Below are 21,637 nucleotides of genomic sequence, written 5' to 3'. Positions count from 1 at the left end.
GCTGATTCACTTGTTATACAGCAGAAACTAACACACCATTGTAAAGCATTATACTCCAAAGATGTTTTTAAAAAATGGCACTTTTACTTTATGATTCCCTGATAATCCTTCGGGTTAGACTATGTTGCAGTTGAACATTCGCTCATTTGCTGGGAAGATTTGTATTGTGGGGGTATTGTGAAGGTTAAGAAAGGATCTGGGCGGGTCCCAGCAGCTCGGGCGGCGCGAAGAGCGGCAGTGGCCAGGCAGCCCAGCTTCGCGAAGGCTCTCGGCGCGCCGCGGCCCACAGGCACCCGGCACACGCCCGCCCCGCCGCCACAATGCCCAAGAGGAAGGTCAGCTCCGCCAAGGACAGGGCAGCCAAGGAGGAGCCCGAGAGGAGATCGGTGAGGTTGTCAGCTAAACCGGCTCCCGCAAAAGTGGAAACGAAGCCAAAAAAGGCAGCAGGAAAAGATAAATCTTTAGCCAAAAAAGTGCAGACAGAAGGGAAAAGGGGAGCAAAGGGAAAACAGGCTGAAGTGGCTAACCAAGAGACTAAAGAAGACTTACCTGCAGAAAACAGAGAAACTAAAAATGAGAAGAGCCCAGCCTCTGATGAAGCAAGAGAGAAAGAAGCAACTCTGATTAATATCACACATCCGGTCCTATCAGTGGTCCCTGTCTCCCTTCTTGTACAATCCAGAGGAATATTTTTATCAACTATTTTGTAAATGCAAGTGTTTTAGTAGCTCTAGAAACATTTTTTAAAAGGAGGGGATCCCACCTTATCCCATTTTTTAAGTGTAAATGCGTTTTTTTTTTAAGAGGTGAAATCATTTGCTGGTTGTTTATTTTTTGGTACAACCAGAAAATAGTGGGATATTGAATATGGAAGGCTTTGATTATCTTAGGTGTCAGCTTAACATTCCATAGATGAGGGGTAGCTTTTATATCCTATAATACAAAGCATACTAAATGGCAGTTTGGAGTCAGTTGTGCATTTAATGTCTTAAACACTTTAAATTACTTCTTTTCCCATGTTGTTTTTGGTTGAATTGTTTCCTAAAGCAAACCATTCACTCCTTGATCTTGGCTCTTCTGGTCAGAATTTTGTGTACTCTGTAACGTCTTTGGTTGTGGTAGTCCAGTTCTTCTCGCAACTTTGTTAATGTGCTGTGAACGACTGACAATTTGAGTATGTAGTGTATATGATATTAAATTGTGAATTATGTGTTACAATGTAACAGCATATCAGTATTTGAAGATATTGGTACTTGATATCCTGTCAAGGAAAATTTGCCTCCAAATTTTAAGCTGGAAAGTCACTGGAATAACTGTTCAGAAAAGAATCACAACTACATGATTTTTTAGATTTTTGGTACGTATGTTAAGAATTGTATACAATTTAGGAACTTCCCTAGTGGCACAGTGGTTAAGAATCTGCCTGCCAATGCAGGGGACACAGGTTCAAGCCCTGGTCCGGGAAGATCCCATGTGCCTTGGAGCAGCTAATCCCGTGCACCACAACTACTTAGCCTGCGCTCTAGAGGCCGTGAGCCACAACTGCTGAGCCCATGTGCCACAACTACTGGAGCCTGCACACCTAGAGCCTGTGCTCCGCAACAAGAGAAGCCACCGCAGTGAGACGCCTGTGCACTGCAACGAAGAGTAGCCCCCGCTTGCCGCAACTAGAGAAAGCCCGCGCCCAGCAGCAAAGATCCAACACAGCCAAGAAAAAAAAAAAGAATTGTATGCAATTTAAATGTCTGTGCTGATCCTCAAAACAACCAGTAAAATCTCAATTTTTTTTTATGAAAAAAAAAAAGAAAGGATCTGGACAAAATGGAAGGTGAACTTAGGTGGTAAATTACATTCTTGAAAGGGACTGAGTTAGGACTCTGATTTGAACACTTTTCTTTGAGTCTTATTTAACAAAGACTTTTTCTTCCATTGTGAAATATCTGTGTAACCTAACCTTAAATTTAGTATTATTAACTAAAATATTTAAGCAAAGTAGCAAATGCTTAAAAAATTCAAAATAATGAGGAACCACCCCATCCCCTGTTCCACCCCTCTCAATTGCAGGGGGTTTCATGGGGCAGAAGATCCCTTCACTCATTGTCTTGGTTAGCTTGGTGGGGGAAAAAATGTTAAATTGTTGAAAACCATTGGACCTGCTGATCTGTAAGGTTCTCTTTAGTTCTAAAATTCTAAACTTCTTATTGTTAAATCGTCAAGAGCACATATTCAGTGAGGAGCAAACAATGCTTTTTTTTTTTTCTTTTAGAAAAAATAATAATCTCATTGCTCCCGTGATTAAAAACCTGCAGTGGTTCCTAATCCTTGGGGGTTTTAAAGGATGGTCAGGCTCGGCTCCATCCCAAGTCCCAGATCAAGCAGGAAAGTCTATCTAGATTGGAATAATGAGAAAAATTCTTTGTTTAAAATAATGTTTTAAATACAAGGAGTTTAAAATATCAATGCTGAGCTTTCAATTTGGAAATAGTAAAAAATATTGTATTAATCTGCCATAACAAAAATATTGCAGACCGAATGGCTTTGACAACAGAAATTTATTTTCTCACAGTCTAGAGGCTAAAAGTCTGAGATCAAGGTTTGGTTTCTTCTGAGGCCTCTCTCCTTAGCGTGCAGATGGCTGCCTTCTCTCACTGTCCTCACATGGTTTCCTGTGTGTACCTCTGCTCTTTCTCTGTGTATCCATATTTCCTCCTAAAGGCACACTTGTCAGGTTGGATCAGGACGTACCCCAACTGTTTCATTTTAACTTAGTCATCTCTTTAAAGGCCTTATTTCCAAATACTATCTATCACATTCTGAGGTACTAGGGATTAGGACTTCAACATACAAATTTGGGGGGAGACACAATTCAGCCCATAAGGGATTTCTTGTTATCATTATCCTTGATTTTCAGCTGGTAATTATGAAGATTGCCAGGGAAAGCTCTTTGATATTGGTCTTACAAACTGTGTTCTAATTTAGAAGAGAACATTTTCTTCCTGAAAAACTAAAACTCTAAATCACTTATTTAAAAATTGAAAAAAAATTTTTTTGAAAAGTAATACATGTATATTTTAAAATGTCAAATAGTGCTAAGAGGTCTATTTATAAAACAGAATTTCCTACCCCCACTTTCAACTCTTAGCTGTTTCTTCTTGTATTTATCTTTAAAAAAATTTTTTTTATTTTTTATTTATTTTATTTTATTTTTTTAAAATTTATTTTATTCATTTTATTTTTGGCTGCATTGGGTCTTCATTGCTGCGCACGGCCTTTCTCTAGTTGCGGCGAGCGGGGGCTACTCTTCATTGCAGTGCGGTGGCTTCTCTTGTTGCAGAGCACGGGCTCTAGGCATGCAGGCTTCAGTAGTTGTAGCACGTGGGCTCAGTAGTTGTGGCTCGCGGGCAGTAGAGCACAGGCTCAGTAGTTGTGGTGCACGGGCTTAGTTGCTCCACGGCATGTGGGATCTTCCTAGACGAGGTCTTGACCCTGTGTCCCCTGCATTGGCAGGTGGATTCTTAACCACTGTGCCACCAGGGAAGCCCTATCTGGTTTTTTTTTTAAACTTCCACATTTCTAATTGATAATGCATGCATAAAAGTTATCTTAATTCTTGTTGACAGACTTTTTGTTAAATTCTTATTATGGTTGATGAGGATTTTAGTTCTTTCTTAAGTTATTTTATTTTTATATTGAGGTATAGTTGATTTACAGTATTATATTAGTTTCCAATGTACAACATAGTGATTCAAAATTTTTATAGATTTTACTTCATTTATAGATATTATAAAATATTGGTCATATTCCCTGTGCTGTACAACATATCCTTGTAGCTTATTTATTTTATACATAGTAGTTTGTACCTCTTTATCCCCTATCCCTATCTTGCCCTTACCCAATTCCCTCTCCTCACTGGTAACCACTGGTTTGTTCTCTTTATCTGTGAGTTTGTTTCTTTTTTGTTATATTCACTAGTTTTATTTTATTAAATTTTTTAAAAAAAATTTTATTGAAGTATAGTTGATTTACAATACTGTGTTAGTTTTAGGCATATAGCAAAGTGTTGTGGATATATATACATATTATGTTCTTTTTCGGATTCTTTTCCATTGTAAGTTATTATAAGCTATTGAGTATAGTTCCCTGTGCTGTACAGTAAATCCTTATTGTTTATCTATTTTATATATAGTGGTATCTGTTAATCCCATACTCCTAATTTATCCCTTCCCACCCTTTCCCCTTGGGTAACCATAAGTTTGTTTTCTATGTCTGTGAATCTGTTTCTGTTTTGTAAAAAAGTTCATTTTTATTATTATTTTTCGATTCCACATACAAGTGATATCGTATAATATTTGTCTTTCTTTGTCTGACTTCATTCAATATGATAATCTCTAAGACTTCATTCAATATGATAATCTCTAAGTCCATCCATGTTGCTGCAAATGGCATTATTTCATTCTTTTTTATGGCTGAGTAATATTCTTGTGTGTGTGTGTGTGTGTGTGTGTGTGTGTGTGTATCACATCTTCTTTATCCATTCATCTGTTGATGGACACTTAGCTTGCTTCCATGTCTTGGCTATTGTCCTTGCCTTTCTCCTCTTATGCTTTTTTTAAAAAAAATAAATTTATTTATTTATTTTTGGCTGCATTGGGTCTTTGTTGCTGTGTGTGGGCTTTCTCTAGTTGCAGCGAGTGGGGGCTGTTCTTCATTGTGGTGCACAGGCTTCTCATTGCAGTGGCTTCTCTTGTTGTGGCTCACGGGCTCTAGGCATGCGGGCTTCAGTAGTTGTGGTGCATGGGCTTAGCTGCTCTGCAGCATGTGGGATCTTCCCGGACCAGTGCTCGAACCTGTGTCCCCTGCATTGGCAGGCGGATTCTTAACCCCTGTGCCACCAGGGAAGTCTGCATGTATCTTTTTGAATTAGAGTTTTCATCTTCTCTGGATACATGCCTAGGAGTGGGATTGCTGGATCATATGGTAGTTCTATTTTTAGTTGTTTTAGGACCCTTATGTTTTCCATGGTGGCTGCACTGATCTACAGTCCCACCAACAGTGTAGGAGGGTTCCCTTTTCTCCACACCCTCTCCTGAATTTATTACTTGTAGATGTTTTGATGATGGCCATTCTGACCGGTGTGAGGTGACACCTCATTGCAGTTTTGATTTGCATTACTCTAACAATTAGAGATGTTGAACATCTTTTCATGTGCCTATTGGCCATCTGTGTCTTCTTTGGAGAAATTTCTATTTAGGTCTTCTGCCATTGTTTGATTGGCTTGTTTATATTTTTGATATTGAGAGAGCTGTTTGTGTATTTTGGAAATTAAGCCCTTATTGGTCTCATCATTTGCAGATATTTTCTCCCAGTGCATAGGTTGTCTTTTTGTTTTGTTTATGGTTTCCTTTGCTGTGCAAAAGTGTATAAGTTTGATTAGGTCCCATTTGTTTATTTTTGCTTTTATTTCTTTTGCTTTGGGCTGATCTAAGAAAATATTGCTATGATTTATGTCAAAGAATATTTTGCCTATGTTCTTTGCTAGGGAGTTTTATGGTATTATGTCTTATATTTAAGTCTTTAAGCCATTTAGAGTTTACTTTTGTGTATGGTGTGAGGGAGTGTTTGAACTTCATTGATTTACATGAGGCTGTCTGGCTTTCCCAACACCACTTGCTGAGGAGGCTGTGTGTCTGGCTTACTTCACTAAGCATAATAACCTCCATGTCAAAGATTTTAGTTCTTTTGTACCTTTTCCTCTACACCCTCATTCTCCTAATATAATTATGTCATACTTTAAAAAAAATCCATATTTGGTGTTTTCATAATTGTGACTGTGTAAAAACTATCTGCTAAGCCAATACTATGACTATATTTACTTATAGAACTTTTCATTTTTCCTGGAGTTATTAATTTACCTCATTTTTTCATTTGCTTAGTTTTCTTCTAACCTAAGGCTAAATTCTCCACATCTTCAAATGCTTTTGTAAGATCTTTCTCAATGTAACATTTCGTACTTTCAAACCTGTAAGATAATTTATCTGTCTATCCTTTTTTCTCCCTAGAAATAACCGTCCTAGCTCCTCTGCAACATTTCTGTCTGGATTTGTTGCCTTCCAGCCTTCTACACAGCTGTTACCTAGGACTTTGCTTCATTACCTTATTGGGGATTCTCTTCTTTTTCTCCTACATTGGATCCCTTCTTACTGAATACCATCTTGGTTTCTTTTTATTTATTTATTATTTAAAGAAAAATTTTTTTATTTTTAATTTTTTTTTGAATTTTTGAATTTTATTTTATTTTTTATACAGCAGGTTCTTATTAGTTATCTATTTTATACATATTAGTGTATCTATGTCAATCCCAATCTCCCAATTCATCACACCACCCCCTCCCCACCACTTTCCCCCCTTGGTGTTCATACATTTGTTCTCAACATCTGTCTCAATTTCTGCCCTGCAAACTGGTTCATCTGTACCATTTTTCTAAGTTCCACATATATGCGTTAATATACGATGTTTGTTTTTCTCTTTCTGACTTACTTCACTGTGTAAGACTGTCTCTAGATCCATCCACATCTCTACAAATGACCCAATTTCATTCCTTTTTATGGCTGAGTAGTATTCCATTGTATATATGTGCCACATCTTCTTTATCCATTCGTCTGTCGATGGGCATTTAGGTTGCTTCCATGACCTGGCTGTTGTAAATAGTGCTGCAATGAATATTGGGGTGCATCTGTCTTTTTGAATTTTGGTTTTCTCTGGGTATATGCCCAGTAGTGGGATTGCTGGGTCATATGGTAATTCTATTTTTAGTTTTTTAAGGAACATCCCTACTGTTCTCCATAGTGGCTGTATCAATTTACATTCCCACCAACAGTGCAAGAGGGTTCCCTTTTCTCCACACCCTCTCCAGCATTTGTTGTTTGTAGATTTTCTGATGATGCCCATTCTAAGTGGTGTGAGGTGATACCTCACTGTAGTTTTGATTTGCATTTCTCTAATAATTAGTGGTGTTGAGCAGCTTTTCATGTGCTTCTTGGCCATCTGTATGTCTTCTTTGGAGAAATGTCTATTTAGGTCTTCTGCCTATTTATTTATTTATTTATAGCTGTGTTGGGTCTTTGTTGCTGCGCGCAAGCTTTCTCGAACTGCGTTGAGTGGGGGCTACTCTTCACTGAAATGTGCGGGCTTCTTATTGCAGTGGCTTTCCTTGTTGTGGAGCATAGGCTCTAGGCACGCGGGCTTCAGTAGTTGTGGCACATGGGCTCAGTAGTTGTGGCACGCGGGCTTTGGTATTTGTGGCTCGCAGGCTCTAGAGCGCAGGCTCAGTAGTTGTGGCGCATGGGCTTAGTTGCTCCGTGGCATGTGGGATCTTCCCGGACCAGGGCTCGAACCCGTGTACCCTGCATTGGCAGGCAGATTCTCAACCACTGCGCCACCAGGGAAGCCCCATTTGCAAATATTTTCTCCCATTCTGAGGGTTGTCTCTTCATCGTTTGTAGTTTCCTTTACTTTGCAAAAGCTTTTAAGTTTCATTAGGTCCCATTTGTTTATATTTGTTTTTATTTCCATTAATCTAGGAGGTGGATCAAAAAAGATCTTGCTGTGACTTATGTCAAAGATTGTTTTTCCTATGTTGTCCTCCAAGAGTTTTATAGTGTCCGGTCTTACATTTAGGTCTCTAATCCATTTTCAGTTTATTTTTGTGTATGGTGTTAGGGAGTGTTCTAATTTCATTCTTTTACATGTAGCTGTCCAGTTTTCCCAGCACCACTTATTCAAGAGACTGTCTTTTCTCCATTGTATATCCTTTTCTCCTTTGTCATAGATTAGTTGACCATATGTGCATGGGTTTATCTCTGGGCTTTCTATCCTGTTCCATTGATCTATATTTCTGTTTTTGTGCCAGTACCATATTGTCTTGATTACTGTAGCTTTGTAGTATAGTCTGAAGTCAGGGAGTCTGCTTGTTCCAGCTCCATTTTTCTTTCTCAAGATTTCTTTGGCTATTCAGGGTCTTTTGTGTCTCCATACCAATTTTAAGATTTCTTGTTCTAGTTCTGTGATAAATGCCACTGGTAATTTGATAGGATTGCATTGAATCTGTAGATTGCTTTGGGTAGTATAGTCATTTTCACAATATTGATTCTTCCAGTCCAAAAATGTGGTATATCTCTCCATCTGTTTGTGTTGTCTTTGATTTCTTTCATCAGTGTCTTATAGTTTTCTGCATACAGGTCTTTTGTCTCCTAAGGTAGGTTGATTCCTAGGTATTTTATTCTTTTTTGTTGCAATGGTAAATGGGAGTGTTTTCTTAATTTCTCTTTCTGATCTTTCGTTGTTAGTGTATAGGAATGCAAGAGATTTCTGTGCATTAATTTTGTATCCTGCTACTTTACCAAATTCATTGATTAGCTCTAGTAGTTTTCTGGTAGAGTCTTTAGCATTCTCTATGTATAATAGTATCATGTCATCTGCAAACAGTGACAGTTTTACTTCTTTTCCAATTTGTATTCCTTTTATTTCTTTTTCTTCTCTGATTGCCATGGCTAGGACTTCCAAAACTATGTTGAATAATAGCGGTGAGAGTGGACATCCTTGTCTTGTTCCTGATCTTAGAGGAAATGCTTTCAGTTTTTCACCATTGAGAATGATGTTTGCTATGGGTTTGTCGTATATGGCCTTTATTATGTTGAGGTAGGTTCCCTCTATGCCCACTTTCTGGAGAGTTTTTATCCTAAATGGTGTTGAATTTTGTCAAAATCTTTTTCTGCATCTATTGAGATGATCATTTGGTTTTTCTTCTTCAGTTTGTTAATATGGTGTATCACATTGATTGATTTGCGTATCTTGAAGAATCCTTGCATCCATGGGATAAATCCCACTTGATCATGGTGTATGATCCTTTTAATGTACTGTTGGATTCTGTTTGCTAGTATTTTGTTGAGGATTTTTGCATCTATGTTCATCAGTGATATTGGTCTGTAATTGTCTCTTTTTGTAGTATCTTTGTCTGCTTCTGGTATCATGGTGATGGTGGCCTCATAGAAGGACTTTGGGAGTTTTCCTTCCTCTGCAATTTTTTGGAAGAGTTTGAGAAGGATGGGTGTTAGCTCTTCTCTAAATGTTTGATAGAATTCACCTGTGAAGCCATCTGGTCCTGGACTTTTGTTTGTTGGAAGATTTTTAACCACAGTTTCAATTTCATTACTTGTGATTGGTCTGTTCATAGTTTCTATTTCGTCCTGGTTCAGTCTTGGAATGTTATACCTTTCTAAGAATTTGTCTATTTCATCCAGGTTGTCTATTTTATTGGCACAGAGTTGTTTGTAGTAGTCTCTTATGATGCTTTGTATTTCTGCAGTGTCCGTTGTAACTTCTCCTTTTTCATTTCTAATTTTATTGATCTGAGTCCTCTCCCTCTTTTTCTTGATGAGCCTGGCTAATGGTTTATCAATTTTGTTTATCTTCTCAAAGAACCAGCTTTTAGTTTTATTGATCTTTGCTATTGTTTTCTTTGTTTCTGTTTCACTTATTTCTGCTCTGATCTTTATGATTTCTTTCCTTCTACTAACTTTGGGTTTTGTTTGTTCTTCTTTCTCTAGTTCCTTTAGGTGTAAGGTTAGATGGTTTATTTGAGATTTTTCTTGTTTCTTGTGGTAGGCTTGTATTGCTATAAACTTCCCTCTTAGAACTGCTTTTGCTGCATCCCATAGGTTTTGGATCATCGTGTTTTCATTGCAATTTGTCTCTAGGTATTTTCTGATTTCCTCTTTGATTTCTTCAGTGATCTCTTGGTTATTTAGTAACGTATTGTTTAGCCTCCATGTGTTTGTGTTTTTTACATTTTTTTCCCTGTAATTGATTTCTAATCTCATAGTGTTGTGGTCGGAAAAGATGCTTGATATGATTTCAGTTTTCTTAAATTTACCAAGGATTGATTTCTGACCCAAGATGTGATCTATCCTGGAGAATGTTCTGTGTGCACTTGAGAAGAAAGTGTAATCTGCTGTTTTTGGATGGAATGTCCTATAAATATCAATTAAATCTATCTGGTCTATTGTGTCATTTAAAGCTTGTGTTTCCTTATTAATTTTCTGTCTGGATGATCTGTCCATTGGTGTAAGTGAGGTGTTAAAATCCCCTACTATTACTGTGTTACTGTTAATTTCCTGTTTTATAGCTGTTAGCAGTTGCCTTATGTATTGAGGCGTTCCTATGTTGGGTGCATATATATGGATAATTGTTATATCTTCTTCTTGGATTGATCCCTTGATCATTATGTAGTGTCATTCCTTGTCTCTTGTAACATTCTTTGTTTTAAAGTCCATTTTATATCATATGAGTATTGCTACTCCAGCTTTCTTTTCATTTTCATTTGCATGGAATATGTTTTTCCATCCCCTCACTTTCAGTCTCTACATGTCCCTAGGTTTGAAGTGGGTCTTTTGTAGACAGCATATATATGGGTCTTGGTTTTTTTTGTTTTTTAAATTTATTTATTTTATTTATATATTTTTGGCTGCATTGGGTCTTCGTTGCTACATGTGGGCTTTCTCTAGTTGTGGTGAGCGGGGGCTACTGTTCGTTGCCGTGCATGGTCTTCTCATTGCAGTGGCTTCTCTTGTTGCAGAGCACGGGCTCTAGGCACACGGGCTTCAGTAGTCATGACACTCGGGCTCTAGAGCGCAGGCTCAGTAGTTGTGGCGCACGGGCTTAGTTGCTCTGTGGCATGTGGGATCTTCCTGGACCAAGGCTCGAACCCGTGTCCCCTGCGTTGGCAGGTGGATTCTTAACCACTGCACCACCAGGGAAGCTGTGGGTCTTATTTTTGTATCCATTCAGTGAGCCTGTGTCTTTTGGTTGGAGCATTTATTCCATTCACGTTTAAGGTAATTATCGATATGTATGTTCCCATTACCATTTTCTTAATTGTTATGGGTTTGTTTTTGTAGGTCCTTTTCTTCTCTTGTGTTTCCCACTTAGAGAAGTTCCTTTAGTGTTTGTTGTAGAGCTGGTTTCATGGTGCTAAATTCTCTTAGCTTTTGCTTGTCTGTAAAGCTTTTGATTTCTCCGTCAAATCTGAATGAGATCCTTGCGGGGTAGAGTAATGTTGGTTGTAGGTTCTTCCCTTTCATCAGTTTAAATATATCATGCCACTCGCTTCTGGCTTTTAGAGTTTCTGCTGAGAAATCAGCCGTTGACCTTATGGGAGTTCCCTTGTATGTTATTTGTCGTTTTTCCCTTTTTGCTTTCAGTAATTTTTCTTTGTCTTTAATTTTTGTCAATTTGATTACTGTTTGTCTCGGCGTGTTTCTCCTTCAGTTTATCCTACCTGGGACTCTCTGCGCTTCCTGGACTTGGGTGGCTATTTCCTTTTCTATGTTAGGGAAGTTTTCGACTATAATTTCTTCAAATATTTTCTTGGGTCCTTTCTCTGTTTCTTCTCCTTCTGGGACCCCTATAATGCAAATGTTGTTGTGTTTAATGTTGTCCCAGAGGTCTCTTAGGCTGTCTTCTTTTCTTTTCATTCTTTTTTCTGTATTCTGTTCCTCGGCAGTGAATTCCACCATTCTGTCTTCCAGGTCACTTATCTGTTCTTCTGCCTCAGTTATTCTGCTATTGATTCCTTCTAGTGTATTTTTCATTTCAGTTATTGTATTGTTCATCTCTTTTTGTTTGTTCTTTAATTCTTCTAGGTGTTTGTTCTTTAATTCTTCTAGATCTTTGTTAAACATTTCTTGCATCTTCTCGATCTTTGCCTCCGTTTTTTTTCCTAGGTCCTGGATCATCTTCACTATCATTATTCTGAATTCTTTTTCTGGAAAGTTGTCTATCTCCACTTTATTGTTTTTCTGGGGGGTTTTATCTTGTTTTTTCGTCTTGTACCAAGCCCTCTGCCTTTTCATTTTGTCTGTCTTCCTGTGAATGTGGTTTTCCTTCCACGGGCTGCAGAATTGTAGTTCTTCTTGCTTCTGCTGTCTGCCCTCTTACCATCTTGGTTTCTTTCCTGATTTTGATGGAATATTAATTCTCCACTAGGTCCTTAAGAAAGCGTGAATAGAAGCTAAATTTTTGGAGACTTTGTCTCTGTTAAAAAATGTCTAAATTGTATTATAACCATTGATTATCTGGGTATAGCATTCAAAATTGAAGGGTAATCACTTAAAATGTTTTTCTTATTTTTAAAAACAGAAACTACATGCTCATGAACCAAAATTGTAAAGGTTCAAGAGATTATAGAGAAAGTGTGTCTAACATGAGGGTGGTTTTTGGTATGATTCAGCTGTTCTGTATCTGATTATAATGGTGATTACACCAACTTCTACATGTCTTAAAATCTATAGAACTGCACACCAAAAGAAAAAAGTTCAATTTGTATGTATGATAGTTTAAAAAATGAAAAGTAAATTAAGAGAATATAAAAGTACAAAAAGGTAGAGAGCAAAAAGAAGTTTCTTTCTTTCTCTCTCCCTTAGCCTTCCAGCTTTAAACATCTAAACGTTCAGGGGTAAATCAGGCAGAATTGAAAGGAACTTGGCATATGTTCACTACTATGTATAAAACAGATAACTGATGAGAACCTACTGTATAGCATAGGGAATAGTACTCAGTGTTTTGTGGTGACCTAAATGGGAAGGAAATGCAGAAAACAGGGGATATATGTATACCTATAGCTGATTCACTTTAATGTACAGCAGAAACTAGCACAACATTGTAAAGCAGCTATACACCAGTAAAAATTAAAAAAGAAAAAAGGAACTTGGAACTGCTCAAGTACTTTTGGAGAATGCTAAGATTATTACTCTTCAAATAGTTCTAAATATGTTATTAATCAAACCTGGCACTAATTTATTAAAATTATTTCTCCTACAGTTGGCAAACATGAGTTGACTGGGCATAAAGTTGCTGTGAAGATACTCAATCGACAGAAGATTCGAAGCCTTGATGTAGTAGGAAAAATCCGCAGAGAAATTCAGAACCTCAAGCTTTTCAGGCATCCTCATATAATTAAACTGTAAGATCTGATTATATTAAATATAGTCATATCATTTTTGCATCATTTTTGTTAACCTTCTTAATCTGACAAGTGAGAAAGATGAGTGACATTGCTTTGGTCTGTTCCTGAGGGTTTTAAAATTTCTTCCTGTTCATGTATTTATCTAACCCCATTCACGGTCACTTAAGCCTAAGTTCACATTTTGCCCTTGTGATGATCAGATGTTATCTTTCTCATTCTCAGGACTGATGCCCTTCTGATAGATAAGTTTCAGTGCCCCTACTGCTGTAGAACCAACAATGATTTGCTAGTAAAAACTCCTGCCCTCCAAATTTCCAGATGATATCAGCTAGCCTCACTAGAGACAATGCAGTAGGGTCTCCACTCCCCCACACTGCTTATATCTGATAAAACAAATAACAAATAATAGATTTTCAGGAATCCAAATCCAAATCCAAATAACAGAATTTCAGGAATCCAAATTTCAAAAGGCAGTAATATTACTGTTGTTTTACAGCTGACAATTGTAGGATCTACAGTTAACTTATTTAATACTCAGCTTTATTATGCAGGCTATAAATTAAAACCATTTAGGCTTTTGTATTGAACTGGTGACTCAAAATATGTTTCACTCTCACCTCTTCTCATTTGTTGAGGTGCCATGGTTTTAAATACCATCCTTATGCTGACAACCCTTAATATACATCTCCTGCTTTGAAACCTGTTCCCTGAATATGCACACTGCCTATTTTACATCTCCATTTGGGTGACCATGAGGCATGTGAAACTCGACACGGCCCAAACTGAACCCTTTATTACCCTCCCGTGCCTGGTCTTCCTGGTCTTTTCACCATCTCAGTTAATATCAGTTCCTCAGGGCAGAAACTTAGGAACTATCCTTAACTTTCCTATTTCTCTCACTTCCCAACCTCCATTCCATCTCTTCCTTCAAAAATATATTTAAGATCTCATTCTAGTTCCTTCATTATCATCAACCCAGTGTGGGCCCCCTTCATCTTTCTCATGGACTACTGCAGTAGCCACCTGCTTCCACCCTACTGCCCAGTCAGTTCTTCACATTGCTGCCATCAATTAAAGTTACCCTTTTACTTGGCCAGATCATGTGACTGCTTTGCTTAAAACCTTCAATAGCTTTCTTTCTCCCATAGAGTAAAAGCCAAAGCCTCATCATGGCTTTTAAGGTTCTGTGTCCTCTGCTGTCCAGTTACCTCTTTGACCCCACATCCTGTTTCTCGCTCCTAGGTCACTCTGCTCTAGCCTTCCTACCATTGCTCAAATGCGCCAGGCAGGTTTCCCCCTGGGGGCCTTTGCACTTGCTGTTCCCTCTGCCTGGTTCACCTTCTTCCTAGATATTGGCGTAGTTTGTTCCCTGATTTCCATTATGCTCTGCTTAAATGTTACTTTATCAGAGAGGCCTTCCTTGAATACCCTGTATGAAAGATTTCCCTTAGTTTTGCTTTGATTCTCTTCATAGCATGTTCCACCACCTGAGATACTGTTTTTTATTTAGTGTCTGTTTCCTGGCTTCTGGAAAATAAACTCCATGAGAGCAGATAATTTGTTTTGTTCCCTACAGTTTTCCCAGCGTCTAGCACAGTGCCTGGTGTATTATAGGTGCTTAGTAAACATTTATTGAATGAATGAATATACATGTTTTAATACCGGTAGATAATGTTTTCTCTCACCAGGTACCAGGTCATCAGTACACCATCTGATATTTTCATGGTGATGGAATATGTCTCAGGAGGAGAGCTATTTGATTATATCTGTAAAAATGGAAGGGTAAGCAGTTCTGTTTTAATCCTGTATATGTTTTGTAATTCCCCTGATCCCTTACTAGCATCAAAATATCAGAAAGCAATTCTGTTAAGAGGTCTATTTAATAACCAGCTCCCTTAGTCATGTATTTGCCTAGAATCATGGACTATTTAGAGCTAAGAAAGATCTTAAAGATTATCTCCTTAGCCTACTTACACAGATATGGAAACCAAGACTCACAGTTTATTTATTTATTTTTTTAAAAATTTATTTTATTTATTTATTTATTTTTGGCTGCATTGGGTCTTCATTGCTGCGCGTGGGCTTTCTCTAGTTGCGGTGAACGGGGTCTACCCTTCGTTGTGGTGCGTGGGCTTCTCATTGCGGTGGCTCCTTTTGTTGCGGAGCATGGGTTCTAGGTGCATGGGCTTCTGTAGTTGTGACACGCGGGCTCAGTAGTTGTGGCTCGTGGGCTCTAGAGCGCAGGCTCAGTAGTTGTGGTGCACAGGCTTAGTTGCTCCGTGGCATGTGGGATCTTCCTGGACCAGGGCTCGAATCCGTGTCCCCTGCATTGGCAGGCAGATTCTTAACCACTGCTCCACCAGGGAAGTCCCTCACAGTTTATTTATTTTTATTTATTTACTTTTTATATTTTGGTCACACTCTGCAGCATGTGGGATCTTAGTTCCCTGACCAGGGATCGAACCCATGCCCCCTGCATTGGAAGCGCAGAGTCTTAACCACTGGACCACCAGGGAAGTCCGAGACTCACAGTTTATATATATGCTCAAGGTCACGTAATTTATTAATGACAGAGTTGGATTGAGACTCCAGAACTAACGATCTTCAGACTTTGCTTCTGGGGCATACAAATCCTTTTAATATGTATCTTAAATTATGTATGTAATCCTTAAAAAATATATTATTAAATACTTAAAGATCTAGGCCTTGAAAAAAAAAAAAAAAGATCTAGGCCTTGCTAGTCAACCCTAGTCACATTTAAATTGCATTCATTTTTTGGTTTCAGAAATCTGATGTACCTGGAATAGTAAGAACAGGCTCCATGAAGGAGGTAGGAATTAGAGGAATTAGACTTAAAGAATTTAGAGTTGGAAGGAACTTTAGAAGACATTTTGAACAGTGTCTTAAGTTACAGATACAAAAACTGAACATTGCCCCCCGCCCATACTTTTTCTTACACCCAGGGTATGTGGTATGCAAAAACCTATTTCTGGAAGAGCCACATCAAGCACTGAGAAGCCAATTTTTTTCCCTCCCAATCTAACATTCTTTATATCATTCACTCATTTGTTCTATGTAGCATATCTCTTTACTTTCATCAAAATCAAAATCATTAACCAAATTAATTTTGATTTTACCATTTCTTAACATGGTTCATTTCGATTTCAGGTATTCCACTTGTCTTTTCACTCCCCACTCCCCGCCCCCCGCAATCCCGCACAAATATTCTGCCTAGAAAAATGGAAACAGACACAAATTGAATTGGTATCTTGCTTTCTTATCTTTTGTTTTTCACGTCTTGATCATTTTGCTTTACATTATGGGAATTTTCCTCAATTTTATCTGTTGCATATTAAAATTCCAGCTGTCATTTTTTATTTCTTTCTTGTTTTCTGAAGTTGTCTTTCTTTAAATAGACTATTTTTTGTTGTTGTTCCACAGAGATAATAAATGTATCTGTCTGAGGATGACAATTAGTTTAAAAATATTTTCTTCTTCTCTTCCCTGGATTGCTTCTGTACCTTCTGTGCTCCCTGCTCCCTGTTTTTTTTCTATTCATTTTATTGGTCTTTGTCTTTTGTGCATGACCCTTGCTCAGATACTTGGTGATTCTGGGTTGTCCACTCATATTTGAGAGTGAGATTCTAAAAGCCAGGCTCATGAGGATGGAACTTATTAATTGGTGGGGCTTCCCATAGGTTGAATAGGTACGGACCTGTTTGTTTTACTAGGAAACACCAAAATGTTAACAATTACAAATATTTTTCCTTGGATCAGAAAGTTGCTCCAGAAGAAACCTTCCAGTTTCCTTGAGCGTGTTAGCTTAGCTGCCAGTGCTCTGCGAGCTAAATGGGGAAAGGCCCACAAGCCTCACTGGTTAGTATGTTGACTTTCATTTTATCCCCATGTTTTCCTTCTGGTGCCTCATTCCTACTCTGGTGTCCTTGAGAACAGAGCTGGTTCAGCCTTATTAAAGAGTAAGTCGTGGGTCTTATTCCCCAGTAAGGGTGAGCTTAAAACTTCTTTCTTCCATCAGTTGTTCTGTTTTCAGTCCATTTCTCCCTTCTACCTTCAGAAATTCCCAACACTTCCAATATCTAAGCCCTTCCAGGAGTCTGTGTGCAGATGAGTTTATCACTGATTTCCACCCCTAAAGGCTTATTAGATTTCAGCTTTCTGTGGTTGGCCAAGTCTTTATCACTGTTCATCTACTCTCTAGCTTAGTGACTCCTCTTGATTACTGCTGTCTCTTCTCTTGCTCTTTTGTCTTTATATGCTGTCACCTTAGTGATGTTTCAAGGAGTGGAGACAAAAGGTTCCATCTGCCATGCTTAAATGGAAATATGCTTTGACTTTTCTAATCTTTCTTTGTAGACTTCCCCTCCTTGATCCTTTGTACTCTATTTATTATTAATAGAGTATAATTTTCATTTTTGTAGCCTATCCAGTTATTTTATCTCTTGTATTTTGCTTAACCAATTAAATTTTCTTCTCTTTCACATTTAGAACACATTCTTTTTTTCATTTAGTGTATTTGATATGAAGTCATATTAAAAAATGAACCTATATTCTAGAAATAAAGGTATTAGATTGCTAACGCATTATTACTTTCTCTAGAGGAAGGGTATCTCTGAATACTTCGAGAGTTTTAGTTTTGCTTTCAAAAGAAATTACTGGTTCATATTCCAGATTATCCATACCATTTAAGGTGTAGGAACCTGGTTTTAGAATGCTAATTTGTGACCTGTGTTAGAGAACTGCATATTAGAGTCCTTTGCGTAGAGAATTAATAGGTTATTTATTAAATATGACTTCTTGGGAGCAGGCATACCCAAGTAATGGTTTTCATTTATGGAAAAAACATCATAAAATAAGAAAATATGGATAAATGGACAGAGAAGTTTTTAAAGAATATTTTTTAAAATGTAATTACAGCATGAGGTGTAATTTTTTCAGTAAGCAGAGTAAAGATAAATGCTGTTATATTTTATAAAACAAATGAATTCAGGTTTTTCTTTTGTTAAAATTAAAACATCTTTTATTTCAGGAGATATGATAACATGGTTGCTTGCTAATTCATTAACACTGCTTAAATGTTGCTTTCTCATATAGTCCACAACAGTATTCCCCACCCCAGCATAACTCTTTGTGCCCTTATCCTGCTTTGTTTTTCTTCAAAACACTCTTACTCCTTATATTGATATTTATATGTTTATTGTCTATTTTCTTTAACTAGATTACGGCCTTTTTAAAAATCATTGCTCTATCTTGAGTGTCTAAAACAGTGCATGGCACATTGAAGGTATTCAATAAATATTTGTTAAAGGAATCAAGGATTAAATATTTGTAATTTACAGGAGAAAACATGCGTACTTTCAGGTAGAAATTGAAATTATTTGAAATAGTGCATGAGATTAAGTGAAAGCAAGTTATTAGAGTGTAGTCAAGAGAGCGATAATATTAGGAAGCTGAGTTACTGATTTGGGTTCTAAGATCCTCCTAGCATTTCTGTTTTGTGCTGCCTATATCTCCTCCCCGTTTCAAAAGTATCTCATGAGTGAGGTTCATTTGGAAGGTTTCTTCCATTTTCACAGTTTTATAGGTTGGAGAATTATAGGTAGAATAATTTCTTTTGAAAGACACACGTTTAAGTTGCCTCTCTACTTTTCTTAGCTGGATGAAAAAGAAAGTCGGCGTCTGTTCCAACAAATCCTTTCTGGTGTGGATTATTGTCACAGGCATATGGTGGTCCACAGAGATTTGAAACCTGAAAATGTCCTGCTTGATGCACACATGAATGCAAAGATTGCTGATTTTGGTAAGGAGATTTTTATAGTTTCATATATTCATTATGTTTAACAAACGTCAGTAGGATTCTTCAGATAACTTTTGCTTTTATATCATAGACTGAGTATCCCAAAGTAGCATATCCTCACCATTTGTCTGTGAGCTACAAAAAGGAGTAAAAATAAGGAATTCTCTTAGCTTTATGTCTTTAAAATTGACTTTTATGACATAGGCAAACAATTTAAATTGGCAGCATTAGCGACATCACTTGAAAAGAGACCATTATTTAACTATTTGCTAAATAGTGTTATCAATAGAACACACTATTTCCAGTGTGTTCTTCTGATCAAGTATGGAGCAAGAGGAAAGAGACTGGGCTGGAGTTATTCAAACTTTGAAAGCCAGAAGGCAAACCATATGAACAAAATTATTTTTAAAAAAAGAAAGTAAAATATCTTAAATAGAAAAGCATAGTTTCAGCTTGAGGAAAATTTAATGAATTTATTTTTCCTTTATTTCTTATAAAAATTGCCATTGACATTATTAAACCTAAGATAAAAATGAATATCTACAAGTCTCTTTTTTTAGTTTCATTTCAAATCAGAGGAGATACTTATATTTTCTTCAGTTTTGTATATGTTTATATATTTTAATCTATAGAGATTCACTAAATAGTGCCCAACAGCTCTGAGCTACTGGGTTTTTTTGTAACTGACTAAATTATTTGACTTTCTTATTCTTTAGTTGTCATTATTTTTTATACATTGTATTTTTGAGGAGGCAGAGTTTTCTTTTTTTCTTTTTTTTTTTTGGCCGCACTGCGCAGCTTGTGGGATCTTAGTTCCCCCACCAGGGATTGAACCCTGGCCACAGCAGTGAAAGCACCGAGTCCTAACCACTGGACCACCAGGGAATTCCCGAGTTTTCTTTTTGTAGTAGAACTATGAAGGAACTTTGATATTAAAAATTATTATTATTTTTTTTAAAGAATCAGAATGGAGGTTAATAGAAACTTTGAATTTTAATTCTGTTCTACATTTTTTTCTAGTAATTTCTATATTAATAAAACTTAAACATGCCCAGTTTATTCTATTAAGCAAAATAACCAATAGCTTAATATGTACTCATTAAACTCCAACAATGCACTAATGCACTTTATATGTTGAAACAGAGTACAGATTTTATGGCGTAAAGGCAAAATATTTGGGAACAATAAAGACTGTAGGCTTCTGTTGAAGCAAAGAACAAAATGATTATTTATCACTTTAATGCAAACTCAATTTTATTGTATAATGGAGTTTTGTTTTTATTTTTGTTCTTGGGAAATCCTGAGCAGTGGATTTTGTGCATTTTCAGGTCTTTCAAACATGATGTCAGATGGTGAATTTTTAAGAACAAGTTGTGGCTCACCCAACTATGCTGCACCAGAAGTAATTTCAGGAAGGTAGTGTTTGCCACCTCCTCCCCGCCCAATATATTTGTAATTGTCTTTTTTTCCTAGACTTTGTTAGTCTATAGTGTAATATTCAATTCTAGTGAAAGGAATTTAAAGCTTATTCTTTTCTTATCCAGAAAGTATTCTATTTTAAGAATAAAACATTATAAGTGAATAAGGATTAAGGACTCCTCCATTTATCGAGGAGGATGTTGGTTTGCAAGTCAAAATTATATTAGTTAGATGAGAGTACTTTCATTTTTTCCCCTGGTGGAAGAAACTGAAGGTTTAAACCTAGCAAGTTTTAAAGGTGAGACATTAAAAACTTGAATAATACAGAAATATCTAGTAGTGAGAAATAGTGTACTATTTGCTTAGATGAAGAATTAAAAGTGTAATGTGTAGCTTTAATTTTTCAAATTAGCTTTAGCTTTTATGATAAAGTACCTTGGGGAATTGGACTGAAGTATTGATAAAGTCCTCAGATTTTATTTAATTTTCATCCTTTAAATCTTCTGGCGACTGAAATATTTTAAGAATTCTAATCTCTCAATTTACTAACCACCAGCATTGAGAACATGAGGATCTTAGTATAGGGCAGCTTTTCGAATAGTTTAGATAACAGGAAAATTTAATTTTTTGAAGAGTAACTGTTCTTCACTATACTACTGAAATGGAACACAAAGAAGCTAAAGTTTGTTTACTAGTTTTTATAATTAACTTTTAATAACTTTTCATTCAAACCATGTTTCTTTGTTTGAATGTCTTACATCCTGATTAATTTAGAATGCAGAAATAGAGTAGTATTTTCTTTCTATTTGCATAAGCTTGCTTGCCTAGACTGCTCAGAGAAATTATATTTGTGTTAAGGCATGGTTATGAGTAAGGCAGAAATATCTAATTTTAGATTTATCAAGATTCATCATTACCTTTTTATATTAACTTAATGTTTATTATTTCATGTGGGTTGTCTAATTATTTTGGGAAGAAAACAATTTAGGACCTGGATACTGGGGGCAGTGTTAATTAAATAAACAAAAAGAAACGTAATTGTGCATATATGTAATGGGCCATTACTGAAGTCTAATTTTCCCAGTTTGGATAAGGTCTTTCTGTGAGGTCTAGATGTATGGAAACTTTTACTTTCAAAATAGTATTTATTGATCAGTTCAGTAATTTATTTGACCAATTTAAAGAAATCCTTTCCCTGAAGCCAGACTTTGAATGGGTTATCTAATTAGTCAGTAGCTGGTAAAGTCAGTAGGTTACAGTGTATTGCAAATAAGAGTTTAAAATCTTCTGTGAATTAGTTAGCTGGGCGTCATTCTACAGCCTCAGGCCCCTTTTACCTTGGTATGAGGTCTTGGGTTATTGCGGAGAGTGGGTTTAGAGTC

The 21,637-nt window shown here is 36.8% G+C and overlaps 1 protein-coding gene and 1 pseudogene across 3 annotated transcripts in view; both read left to right on the top strand.

Moving 5' to 3' along the window:
- Positions 1–21,637, top strand: part of PRKAA1 (protein kinase AMP-activated catalytic subunit alpha 1) — a 44,176-nt gene that overhangs the window by 13,110 nt on the left and 9,429 nt on the right. For 2 of the 3 annotated variants that reach the window (XM_068535280.1, XM_068535281.1), the window contains 4 exons: positions 12,877–13,018; positions 14,710–14,803; positions 18,695–18,839; positions 20,165–20,252. In XM_068535280.1, coding sequence (XP_068391381.1) covers positions 12,877–13,018; positions 14,710–14,803; positions 18,695–18,839; positions 20,165–20,252 — 469 coding nt within the window. The remainder of the gene's footprint in view (positions 1–12,876; positions 13,019–14,709; positions 14,804–18,694; positions 18,840–20,164; positions 20,253–21,637) is intronic. The other variant, XM_068535282.1, reaches the window with a different exon arrangement.
- Positions 321–710, top strand: LOC137759257 (non-histone chromosomal protein HMG-14 pseudogene; annotated as a pseudogene).

This window comes from Eschrichtius robustus, chromosome 2, assembly GCF_028021215.1.
Source record: "Eschrichtius robustus isolate mEscRob2 chromosome 2, mEscRob2.pri, whole genome shotgun sequence".
Lineage (NCBI taxonomy): Eukaryota > Metazoa > Chordata > Mammalia > Artiodactyla > Eschrichtiidae > Eschrichtius > Eschrichtius robustus.
The sequence above is the reverse complement of the archived record's forward strand: the minus strand, read 5'-3'. Positions and strand labels throughout refer to the sequence as shown.